Here is a 12,914-nt window from a genome sequence, read left to right as displayed (position 1 = left end):
TCCAGCTTTCTCCCTCAATCTTCATTTCTTTTCATACCTGTCATTTTTATTTTCCCTTTTCTTCCTCACCTTTCCTGGTTTACATATTTGGATAAATTGGAGTGCTCTGCCACCCACACCAAAGACTGCTTGCACCGGAATATTCTGGTTTGGAGAAGAACACATGCACATGGGTTTTTTGCATGTACATTAACTCTTGATTCCATCAGGAACAAGAAAGTGTGATTTGCAGCAAGCTTTTAATTGTGCCAGGTTTTCCTGTGATAATTCTTCTTTGAAACCTGTGAGCACTTATTTCAAAGGACCTTTTGATAAAATTGTTTTGTGTCAGGGTAACCAGCTGTGGTGCACAGTCAGGAATAAGAAGGTGTTTAATAGGGAAGAACTTCAATGCACGGACTTCACAGGGAGATTTAAAACTTCAATTTTTATTAGCACCAAATATCAAGCAAGTTCCATGACAACAAGCTGTACTTCCAAGCTGGTGAGCTACTTTGTTTAGGGAAAGTGAGTTAGTAATTATATGACACATCAATTCAGTCTATGTACTCTATTGTGTTTGCATTTGCAAATCCATAATTCCTTCTGTTGTGCACAGGTCTGAGTTCACAATTTCTGTCCTTCCCCAAAAAGTAGGAGTGTTTTCAATCATGAGGTTTTGAGGCAACTCTGCCCTTGAGAGACCACGTAGCATAACTTAGCTGCTCACCAGAATAGTCAAAGCACCTCTGGCTTCTAGGGGGAAATATTACTATTTCTAACATATTTCTGTGTCCAGTTCCTGCAGCTGAGCTTACAGCAAGAAGAGTTTACCCAAAGAGCTTGACTTACACTTCCATACAGCCTCCCTGTTCAACTAATGCCAGCATGGCTTTCAAATGAAATTAATACAGAAGGCCATTGGTGGGGAGGGAGGGAGGCTGTGTGGTGTTCCGAGATTATGACAAAGCTTTTGGTGACTTTGACTGTGGTAAGAGACCTGGTATTGGATTATAGAGTGAGAGGTGGGGTTCCAAAGAAGCATTAGAATCAGCACCATGCGGGAGTGCTCTTTTCCTGGAGTATTTGCAAATGCTTCATCCTAACTGAGTTTGTGAACAGCTCTGACTCCCTTAAAGGAGGGAGGGTGTTTATTCCTTAAGAAATGAGAGCCTGAAATGAGAGAACTGAGAATTACACAAACAGCGTTTACACTTTTTTTTTTTTTTTTTTTGATAGAAGTTATCTTGGGCAGTTGGGCTGCCACAGTACAAACTGTGGGGATGCATATGCTGTCCCAGACACCTTGAAAGTGTGTGGGTCCAGGTGAGCATTTCAGAAGAACAAGAAAGGCGTCATTTCTAAGATGAGGCATTTTTTTACCTCAGTATTCTGGGTGTTTATCATTCAAGCTGGAATATAATATCAGAATCTGTTAATTGCATCTGTGGCTGATACAATAACACTGAGCAAGTTTCCAAGTAAACTGGGTTAAAAAAAATGGAAAAAGAATTCCTGCAGCATTGGTCTATCTGGAGAATACTAAACAGCTAGTGACAGTTCTGCATGATAACAGTGCTTGTCTAGCCACTTGCAGGCTTGCATCAAGGAACCGAGGACATTAAGAGCAACTCAGATTCAGTCACTACTTAGGTCCAGAACCAGGTTGCATGAATTACTCGGTCACACTACTTACTCTGCTCTGTTCTGTACAGTCTGTGTTCTCCTAACTCAGTATCAAACCTGAATTTTGTCAAGCCACATAACGTGTCTTATCATTGGGCGCTAGAATTTATACAATTCAGACAACTGAATCCCCTCCACATTTGACAGACTGGGACTGTGACTGGCCAAGTATTTTTGTGTGCAGAACAGCAGATTTAAATGGTAGAGGTGGAAGGGGCTGGAGCAGAGATGGACTTAAGCTTTAGGGCCAAAGAAAGGCATTTGTGGAGGAGGGAGATGCTGAGGTGCATCTGAATAGACTTTGAGAAGCCGGTTCCTGAAATCCCTGTATTTTTCCAGTCATTTTTAGTTAATCTTCAGGATGAATGCTTTACACCTGGAACTCTTGTCACTGTCCATATGAGACACAGACACATAAGCAATACATGTAACAGTTGGGGGTTTTTTATGCTGTACTTTGCTTTCTATACAGTTTTGTTTTCTATGTATTTAACTATGTACGGTTATATGTTTTATTTGGTTGCCTGTGATTTAAACTATACTTTGTAATAGCAATGCCATGGGAATATAAGGGAAAGTTTATAGTGAATAATTATCCCATCCTTTCAAATTATTCTTTAATTCCAAGTACAGGGAAGTCTCTGTTAAGCAATTCTGTCATAACAAAATGTTCTGCTCTGCCTAAATGATTTCTGCATAAAACATACCAGGGATTTGCTTGAGAAATCAGTTCAACTGATCAGCTATTTCTTCATTAAAAACCCTAAGATGTAGGACTTCTCTTCAGCTGTCTAACACACACTGGTGTAGATTTGGTAGTGAACATTTTCTGGCTGTTGGAGGGAGGAATGTAAACTGAGCTGGCTTTGCAGGTGAACAACCCCCAGGATTTCTAGTGAACATACAGTATTTCCAGGGGGAAAGAGTTTCTTGCAGGGGGAGACAAGGAAGCAAGGCCTAGGGTAAAGTGACCTACCATAGGCAACTAATGGGATTTCAGAAAAACAGCCTGTTTCAAATGGCATTTGCCAGATGAGTTATTAATGACAGATTCCTTAGTTTGGGGTTTTTAACACGGTAAGAGAAGGAACACAGGACTCTGTGTTTTGCACTTTTGATGTGTCAAGACAAAAGCTTGGATGAAGCTTCATAAGCTGCCCTTAAGTCTCTTTGAAAATTATCACTATGCAGACAGAAAGTACTTTGTATTACACAGCCAGAATAATCAGCTAGGCCCGATATTTCCAGGTTGTGTTAAGTGTACTTTGGAAAAATAGCAGGATGTCGGGTGAAATACTCGTCTAGTTGTTGATTAAAATAGGAACAGCTCTGTCTATGCCAACATGTAGTTCAAAAGCAAAGACAACTGGGATAGCCACTGGGAGAAGGTACACTGTTTGAAACAGTGGGATCTTGAAAATCAACAGAGTACTCAATTACCCAGGGTTAAGCTTTAGTGGAAAGCCAAATTAAGCTTTAAAGGTAATACTGCTGCTCTGAGCCCATATATTTCTGTAAGCATCATTAAGTTATTGTTCCTGAAGTACAGAACCAGTAGTGAGTAAAGGAAATTGAAAGGCAACATGTTAAAATCCATGTTAGAAGGATTCTTTTAAATGCAACTTGAAGAAATTGTGAAATTCACTGCTACACTGCAAGACTTTAATCTTTTTCATGAAGTCAGAAAGGGATTAAAGATAAATGTGGTTAATGAGACCATTTAGTGGTGCATTTAATGGGATGAAGACAATTCAAATAATGTAAACCTCTCTACTAAACTAAGGGAGCTATAAGAATGTTCCACCAAAGGTGTGGGTTATCCCTTATGATGCTTCCTGCAACAACCTCTAAAACATCTGGGTCTCTGCTTCTCCCATTACACTTTCAATAGTACACGTGTTGTTGTTCAGAATGCAGTTTAGAGGCAATTTCACTTGTGAAGCTGTTTGACCTGTAGGGTACAACAAATTGTATTAAAGGAGGCAGTGTTAGACATGACTGCAGGTAACATTGGTGGCTAACCAGACATTCTACTCATCTGACACAGTACGACTTCCTAGTTGTTCCATTTCAACACATTCTGGTGTTAATTTTTCAAGTTTTTCTATGTAATTTCTGAATGTAAGCAACTACCTCAGAAAAAGAGAAGTCCTTTTGTTTCAAAGTTATCAGTAACAGACAAGTTGTAAACAGAAAATAACTGGATTTGGGTCTGAGTTTTTTTTTAACACTGAACCTGATCTCCCAGTAGTTTCTGAATTGTTATCAACTACCACATAATTTCAGGTTGCCCATCCTTAAGAGGAAAGAGGGGCGTAAATTTACCTGGGACTGGGTAAGCCACTTAAATAATAATAATAAAAACAAATCTGTACGGAAGGATAGGTGAAATCAAAGGTAATGAGACATGGCAAAGAAGTAGAACACTGTGGGGTTTTGTTAAATTGCATACAGTGTGTGTGTGCACTTGCACAGTTGTACACACACACATCTTTGGGTCTGTATAGAATCACTGTTTAGCTTGTAGTGCAGTTGCTTATAAAGAATACAAAAGACATTCTGTTGTAAACTTTAAAGAATATTTAATAACTTTTAAAAAATAAAATGTATACTTTAAATTTTGTTCTTTATATGAATGCACAAAAATGTACCATTGTAATTGCAGCAACAAAATCCAAAGACCCGAGGAGACCTGCCCACTGTGGTAAGATACCAGTGACAAGGGAGGAGAATTCACAATGGAATCCAAACAAGATTTCCCCTGGCAAGTCCCAACGTGTTTTCTAACTGTCTAACTCGGTATCTATGAAGATCATTCACACTTAGCAAATTCTTGCAGATAAATTAAAGAGTAAATAGAGAGCCTGGGTTTAAAATAAATGCCACAATCAGCTGCTGGTTTCTGTTGCTTACCTTTGGTGCCACATTTATATAGCACAACACCGAAGCCAAGGGGTAAATGAAAGACTGTGACTTTGTCCATGCTGACAACCTCCTGTCCTACCCTGGGAAGGTGTAAAAGGCAGCCCTGAGCCACGTGTGCTCAGTGTGACCAGTTCTTGTTAGTTTGTGCAAAGTGAGGGTTTGGGTGGATTCCCATAGCAGCCCTATTGCTGATGCAAGACAGAGTATTTTTACAGCTTCAGTGCAGTTCCTTCCTCTCCATATTATGAAACCAACAATGCTGCATTTAAATACAAATTATTAAATGGAAGAATAAACCTTTATGAGTTTGTTTGATTTAAAGGGGAAGACCAAAGACCTATTCATAGAACAGGAGCTGGAGTGAATTTCAGTGATTGTGCACTGTATGATGAGGAGGTAAATAATTCTGTTGTACAAATAGTAAGATTTGGCTGCTAGTGATAGTACAGGAAAATAAACCTTATTCTATTAAATATATGTTTTTTGGGTTTTTTTAGTAACTGTGAAAATAAAAAGCAAAAAGTATATTGGGCTGAATCTAAAAAGCTAAATCCTGATGCTGCTGAATTCAGTGGGTTCAGGCATATGCCCTGTGCCTTCATATCTTATTATTAAGCAGAAACAGAAATGAGAATAGACTAAGAGTGCTCCTTTATTGCCTTTGGTTCTGTCTTTAATTTTAATGTATTAAGTCCTCCTTCATGTTTAAAGATAAGATGTCAAAATAATATAAAAGACTTAACTAAAAGTGACAAGACACTAATAGAAGCAATTGGAATGACTTCTGTATTGCTCTGCCTGCATTCACTATCAGCAACCTTTCAAATGAATATTATGTACTACAGGTTAAGTATTTATAATCAACCAGTTTAATGTGAAGTTCTATGTGTTAAATGGAACTGTCCTTTTTTGTTTTGTTGTGGGGTTTTTTTTGTTAAAGACCGTTGCTGTTACACATCACAAAATCTTTTGACCTTGTCAGCAGAGAAAGGATGCAATGCTCTTAAGAAAATATGGTAAGTCTGAGGCTTGTTATATGCAATATGTTCAGAGGTTTGAAATTGGATTGTGCTGGTAATGCTGTAAGCACTGTAACATCTGTTTGGTCTATGTGGAGAGAGTTAATAACATCAAATATACAAAATAGTCCAGTTCAAATTATGAACAAGTTGCAGTAGCATCTCAGTTGGTAGTGGAAGGATAGTATTTAAAAAAAATTACTAGCCGCAATATGTGATCTGGGTTTTTTTGTGTGCTTGTTTGTCTGCTTGGGTGTTTTTGGGTTTGTTTGTGGTTTTTGTTTTGTTTTTTCCCTTGTGTGTTTTTGTTGCAGTGACTGGGATTTATGAAATGGGTGTTGCTTACACTCCCTTTAAATACTTGTTTTTGAAAACCAAGGCAGTTTATCTTGTAAAGACACCTAAACTGTGAAAAATTATTAGAGGAAACCACACAATATGACTTGTCTCCAGTCTGCTTCTCGTATTTTGTTTCCACTGAAGCTTTAGCTGAAGTCTAGCAGTGTTCTCCAAGAATTCCGCACATATTACTGTGAGACTCACAGGAGAGGGGTTTGTGATCTCTCTTTTCCCTACACCACCATCAAGCAAATTGGAGAGTTGCTCTCTGTGGGAGTTCTGCACAATGGTTTGCTCCCATCAACTGAACCATCATCAGCCTGCTGTCTGTGTTAATTTTTAATGGCAGGGATCACTACAGATAGACTTGTCTACCTTTTATCTGTCTCAGAAAAAAATCAATGTTTTATGAATGTATTCATCACTCTGTCATGCTGCTTTTCAGTGGTAGAAACTCTGAGTTGTCAGCAGAAGCACCCCTGTGTACAAACTATAAACCATGGCAAGAACTAATGGTACAGCTAACCTGGAATTGTATCAGTGCAGGTTAAGAAAAGAACAGAGAGAGGGAAGGAACAAACTTACACCATCTTTTGCAGAGCAGGACAGGCTGCAGGTCAGCCTGGGCTCAAGAAACAGAAAGCATGGAGACTGTGGTGACTGCAACACCACTAGTGAGCCTCTTGCTTGGAGTACAGGGCACCTGTGTGTGGGCTACTTGTTCAGCTTGGTTAACACTTTCAGGGCTTGTTTGCATGACAGTAAAATCCTTTAGTGGTGAGGAGGTTGCTGTGATAGGGATTGGGAAGCCACATAAAATGCACACAAGTAATACTTTTTACCTTAGCCTGCAGAGCTAAATGCCCCATGGGGGTAAGATTTAGGAAGATACTTGCTCTTTTAAACACCAGACTGTCCTAAGCAATTCCCTAGAAAATATGGAGTAGCTCATGCCTGAGAGTGAGAAGAATGCAGGAAATCAGCAAAGAGACAAAAAAACCCCCCAAACCTAAGGAGTGAGAGTGAATCTGTCAAATAATGCAGGTCCAGGAAAAGGGTTAGTTAAGGGTGTAAAGGAGATTGTTCAATAGGCTGGGGGGTTGGCAGCATTGTGCTGGAAATTGCCTTTAAATCAAAGCACGCAAAATGTCACTCGTAGCTGAGACCTGCTGTTGTAAGCAGGGTAACTTTCTGTATGAGCTTGATGCATGCTTCCAGTCTGCAGGAATGGCTGCGCTGAACTTCCTGGAAAACAGGACTCCATGATCATCTCTCTGCTCTGAGTGTCAGTGGCTGAGAGCTCCTCAAAGGCTGGCTGAAGGGAGGAGGCCATCTGCACTGCTCTGTTTGCTGTTCCCTGCTGTGTCCTTTCCCTAGGGTGCTTCAGCTTCTCTCTGTCACATATGCATTAGCTGGCACTGTTTGCTGGCAGGGAATTATTTGTTTGAACAATAGGATACATCTGATTCTTAACCTCATCACCAGAAGATGTGCATAGGAGGGTACTACATGAATTACTTCCGTTATCAATGAGTGGCTGTTCCCCAGCTAAGGAAAGTTGTGGTTTTGATTTCTGCATATTTCTGTGATTCTGTGGTATTCCAGAAGGTGTGGATTATATTCTAGCCAGCAGCTAGGTGAAGGAAAATGCATCTGAAAAAGAGCACTGAGAAGTGACTCCAGTTCTAACAGAGACTGATGTGTCTTGGCTGTTGTCAGCGTGCAGCTGGGAGGAAAAAAAAAAAAGCTAAGCATAAAAGCATCTGAAGTCTTAATAACTCTCAGAAAAATGAGCAATGTGCAAAAGACTTTTCCTCAGCAAGGCAAACTCTATCATACCTGCAGATGATGTTATCCCAAAGTAAATTAATGAAATAGTGACATTCAGGGGAGGAACAGCTGACAGCTTGGTACACATTTTCAAGGGTGGAAATGAGTGATACTTTTTGGCAGACTAACTTGAAACAGGGATGATAAAAAATAAAACCATAGTAGACTGACAGAGAGAGCCCACTCACAAGTTGTTTACTGAAATGAAGATACAGCTGAAAGTAATTACTTGTTTCCCAGAGGTATAAGTGATAGTGCCTTGTACAAGAAATAATACTTGGTTATTTCAGTTGGAATGTAAAATAGGATAGAAAGGTTTCCTCTTTCTGAGGTTAGATGCTGGGTATTTTCACCTCCTTTCAGAAAAGTATGTGTTTATGAATGTAATATATATAACATATGCAGTCAACCATCTATATGCCACTGGCAATTAGGAAGTGAGGCAATGTCCAGTTTTCCATTAACAGCCAGGATCTCACTGTACAGATTCTGATTAAAAGCCTGACTTTGCGGTGCATAAGATTAAAAATACTCCCTTAAAACAATGTATTTCTGAAGATGATCCTCTCCTGGCTACAAAACCATCTTGAGACACTCGGAGGCAGGGCTGTTTGATCTTGACATTTTAGCTGTGTGCAAACTGTAGTAAAATTACAATTGCATTCAGTGCTAGCTACTCTGTACCTTCTTGATGAAGAACATTTATTTTCTACGTCCTCTCTTCCAGACCGGGAAATGCAGGAAGGCAGCCTGGCAGCTTTTGTAGAGGTTGCCTCAGTGCCATCCTTTCCTATCATGGGTTTGCAGTCAGCCCCTTATATGCAGCCTCTCTTGCCTTGCCACAGGCCATGGAAAAGGAAGCATTGCTCTTTGGAGGTTTTCCTCTGCTTAAAGACAAGGCTGCTTCTTACCTGTGCCAGTTCAACTACTGACTTTTTCTTTTCTTCCTCCTTCAGTAAAGTGGGGTGATTCACAAAATCTTCAGAAAGATAGCATTATACACAGTTTATAGTACAAAGGGGGGAAAAAAAGGTCAGATGAATGAGCATGAAGGAGATTTCTCCTGTGTCCTTTGGAGGAGAAGCAGAAAGATTGGGAATGGTATCTATGCACAGTAGGTGTCTGCCTTGACTACCTGACAATACATGGTCATTGCAAAGGTGAGTCCGAGAATCTAAGAGAAAAAAAACAACAAAGAATCGTTTTTCAGTAAGTAAAAAACCCCTATTTATTGAAACAACAAGAAAAAAAGAGAAAAGCATAACACTAGTTTTGTTCACACACAGGAGGACATATCACATACTGCTTTTGCTGCCTGTTCATGTCCTTTTTCTGTTCCTAGTGTCTGTCTGCCTTTTGTCCTTATCTGTACTGCTGTCTTACAGAACAAACAGTGAGAGCAGGGGGGAGTTGATTTCTCCATCAAGAGCAGCCACCAGATACTGGGAAGAGGTATATTGAAAAAAGTTTGGATGTCTTTTGCTTGAAGATATTTTATAGCAGCAATCCACAGCTGTGTGGGCTGTGTGGGTATCCCTGTAACTGTTGTTTTGAAAGACATTGGGTTCATCCCTGGCCCTATGGATGCTGTTTACTTGACTGTACTTTACTTTTCCAAGTGTATGTGTGCACAGGTCCCTGTGGGGGAATCACTGGAGACTGAACATGCATTGTCATGGCCATCAATGCCTCATCAACAATGAATGCGTTTTTCTACTCAGCCTGTTCAAGAGAAGCAGCAGGGAGGTGGGGGTTCTCCTCCCAGTCAAGCACTGACCTGTTGAGCTGCCTCTGGTAGATTACTTCATCAAAAGGGGATGGGGGAGAGAGTCTTATTTTCCTTCCAGCTGAAGTACTTATATGAATGTACTAAGTGCTTGTTACTTTCCCTTTGCAACACCACTGTAAGAGGTGTCACTGAAATGAAGGTCTGCGCCAAGGAGAAAATTTTAGGGTATGAGTTCTGTTTTAAGCACTTAATTTGACCACTTCAAATTTAGTCTTTACATGAGTAATAGTTCCTGTTAATGAGTACTTTGAAGGAATATATGAATACACACACACACACAATTATATTTATGAAGAAAAGAATGGTTATAAAGTTGTTAATCTTCCTCAAGTCTCACTCTTCCACAGTAAAATCAGATTATTAGGTTTTGGTGTGCTGTTTATAGCAAGCACTGGCCTTTTGGAAGTATCCCTGAACACTGCCTTCTGCTTCCTGGCAAAGGAACACCCTCAGGGACAGCTACATAACAAAACAGTGGTGGCTGAATTTGGTTTATAATTTGAAGCATGCACGACTGAGGAAGATGCTTCTGTCACATGTGCTGTGTGTCCTTCAAATGATGTCACTGTACAATTCTGTAAGATTCTTAACATGAAAAACTGTCACATGCTTGGGGCCAGAACAACACTGAAACAGCAGCAACAGAGGGAGCCCAGCTCATTTTAGGTGACAGTGCACAGAAACTTTTGCCAGCAGTAGATTCAATCACACCAGGCAGCTGGAAGACAGACTGAAAATCTGTTGTGTTCTGAGGTGTTTTCCCTGCATTGCACAGCATCTACTCAGAATATGAATTTGCATTTTTAAATTGTCTGAAGTGTTTTCTCCCATGCAAACTAGTGATGTCTTTCTGTCAGAAAGACAATATTGTCTTAGAACTGATTTAGGCTATTTATGAGAAGGACTCTGACATGGGCTGCTGGGGGGTTTTAGTGTATCCTTTAAAGATACCCTAAATGCTGACTGGATGCTCAAAAGCTGGTTTGGCATTTTTTTAAATTATAGTAATCTATTAACAACAGTCATAAATTGTCTGTCTGCCATATGATCTTGTGCTTTTTTCCCTAAGCATGTCTGCTTACTATACTGGAACAAACCCCAAAACTCTACTGAATTTGGGCCTGTGAGGCATCAGGCATTTGCATTAATAAGTTGTAGCCAACACATGACATATAAGAGAGTAAGATATGTGCCACTCTGCCTAATCTGTCATCAGTGGGAATGTGAGCAGAATGCTGATCCCAGGCTCTCTCTTGCTGTTGCTAGTGGCATACCAGACAAAATTTTAAAAAACCCCAACCAAACCAAACCAAACAACCATGGGTTAATCTGCAGTTATGGTGTTAATTAGCTCAGCAACGCCACCCTTTGTGCTTGTATGTTGAGTGGGAGAGAGGGGGAGCTGGAAACTAAAGCTAGATCTTCACTGCATTTAGGAAAGGCACTTTGAACCAGCCTGAGCTCCAGCACAGCTTTCACCTGTGTATCCTCAGGTTGTGCCATTATGGCACAACCACAGCAGGCTGGATTAAAGGCACAGGCACATAAGACACGAAGTGATGGACAACAGATTCTTCTCTGACCAAAGCCACACTGGAAAGAACTGCAACTCAAAAATCTGATAGGCAAATCTATGCCAATCTTACCTTCTGAGTTTCCCTGCCATTAACAGCAAAGGAGCATGGGTTTATTGGCAAGGTTGACTAATGGGGACCACATCCTGATTTGTAACTTACCCTGGGCTATGGGTTTAGACTATACTGAAGTTGGATATTTAGCCTAAGTCCTCTCTGGAGACTAACTGGAAAATACAGGTACCCTAAAGGCAGTTCATCCTACCCTGACTAGGTGTCTGGAGTCCAGTCTTCCCTCCCAAGTACAGTTTCAGCGTTAGATAAACCACTTGATAAAGTGCCAGCTCTTTGCAATGCATCATAAAACACTGTGCAGTATTCCTAGTTCTTGTACACAGTATTTTAACTAAAGTAAAACACAAAGTACTTAAATCTTGCAGAATTTTCCTCTACCATCATGCAAAATTATTAAAACCTGCTTGAGCAGCATATATCTGAATCTATGGTTACTTAGATAGGATTTGAAAATTGCTATTAAATTGTACCTGCACCATAGCTGTGCACAATCCAAAGATTCCCACTGCCAGTAGGTTTTCCTGGAGCCATATTTTCACAGTTTCATAACAAGGCTAAAATAAAAACAAAACAAGAATATTGTATTAGCCATAAATACACAGCTCTACTCTTCTAGGAATATACATCCAGAGAAAACACAGATCTGACCTAGCTGCTAGGTAGCCTGGTTTATCATTTCAGTGCTGGAGCAACTACAATGTATTTTTGGGTTCAAGCTGGAACATGGAGTACTAATCTTAGTGACACAAAAAAGTGCACCTTCAAAATGCTGCATGAGCACTGCTCCATATAAATTGGGCCTAAAAATACTGTGCTGGTTTTGGCTGGGGTAGAGTTAATTTTCTTCACAGTGGTGGGTATGGGGCTGTGTTTTGGATTTGGGCTGAACACAGGATTGATAATCTGGAGATGTTTTTGTTATTGTTGAGCAGGGGTTACACAGAGCATGGTTTTTGCTTTCCCTATTGAACTGTCTTTATCTCAACCCATTCTTTTCTCACTTTTACTCTTCTGCTTCTCCCTTTGATCCCACTGGTGGGAAAGTGAGCAGGCAGCTGTGTGGGGCTTAGTTGCCAACAGTGGTTAAACCACAACAAATAAACAAACACTGGGTTTGGGTCCTCTTTTCCCTCTAAAACCCAGTTGGAAGCAGTTAGAACCTTAGAATGAGACTTTCATTTTCTCCATGTTTCAGGGACATAAACACTTCTTATAATACATACATACACATGATACCCAAAGTCCCAGTGTGAGTGGCTCAGTAGCTGCTCCTGCTGCGCATGGGCCCATTTCATGCCATTTTCCATCATTTCAAATTGCAGTATGGGCACTCCTCCATTATTTTCTTCCTGCTTTAAATTCTGCAGTAGCTGTAGCCCTGTTTTACTGGTCCAGTTTTAGGGAGGGTGGAATGGGCCCAAGTGAAACCTTTCTTTAAATAATAATAATGTCTGTAAGACAACCTTGTGCAAAAACAGTGCCCCCCTGTCTTGTAAATGTTCATATCCAAGAATCATTCAGCCTTCAGTTAGTAGCTTTTATATACATTTAAGGGAAAAACTATTAATGCCCACCAGAAGCCAGGTTGTTAACCTGTGCTCACTTTCTTGCTATCCCAAATAAAATAGAAGAACTTTCCAGTCCTTTATTTAAAAAAATGACCTGGAGCTACTCAACAAGTGTAAGGAAGTGTTTGAT

At 40.2% G+C, this 12,914-nt stretch overlaps 1 protein-coding gene across 5 annotated transcripts in view; it reads right to left on the bottom strand.

Moving 5' to 3' along the window:
• Nucleotides 1-408: 408 nt before the first annotated feature.
• TSPAN4 (tetraspanin 4) overlaps nt 409-12,914 on the bottom strand; it is a 428,081-nt gene continuing 415,575 nt past the window's right edge. For all 5 annotated transcript variants that reach the window (XM_039553304.1, XM_039553305.1, XM_019281512.3 and 2 more), the window contains 2 exons: nt 11,687-11,770; nt 409-8,952 (listed from right to left, as the gene is read on the bottom strand). In XM_039553304.1, coding sequence (XP_039409238.1) covers nt 8,884-8,952; nt 11,687-11,770 — 153 coding nt within the window. In that variant the 3' untranslated portion in view covers nt 409-8,883. The remainder of the gene's footprint in view (nt 8,953-11,686; nt 11,771-12,914) is intronic.

This window comes from Corvus cornix, chromosome 5 (genome assembly GCF_000738735.6).
Source record: "Corvus cornix cornix isolate S_Up_H32 chromosome 5, ASM73873v5, whole genome shotgun sequence".
In the NCBI taxonomy this organism is placed as follows: Eukaryota; Metazoa; Chordata; class Aves; order Passeriformes; family Corvidae; genus Corvus; species Corvus cornix.
This window is presented reverse-complemented; position numbering and strand designations above follow the sequence as displayed.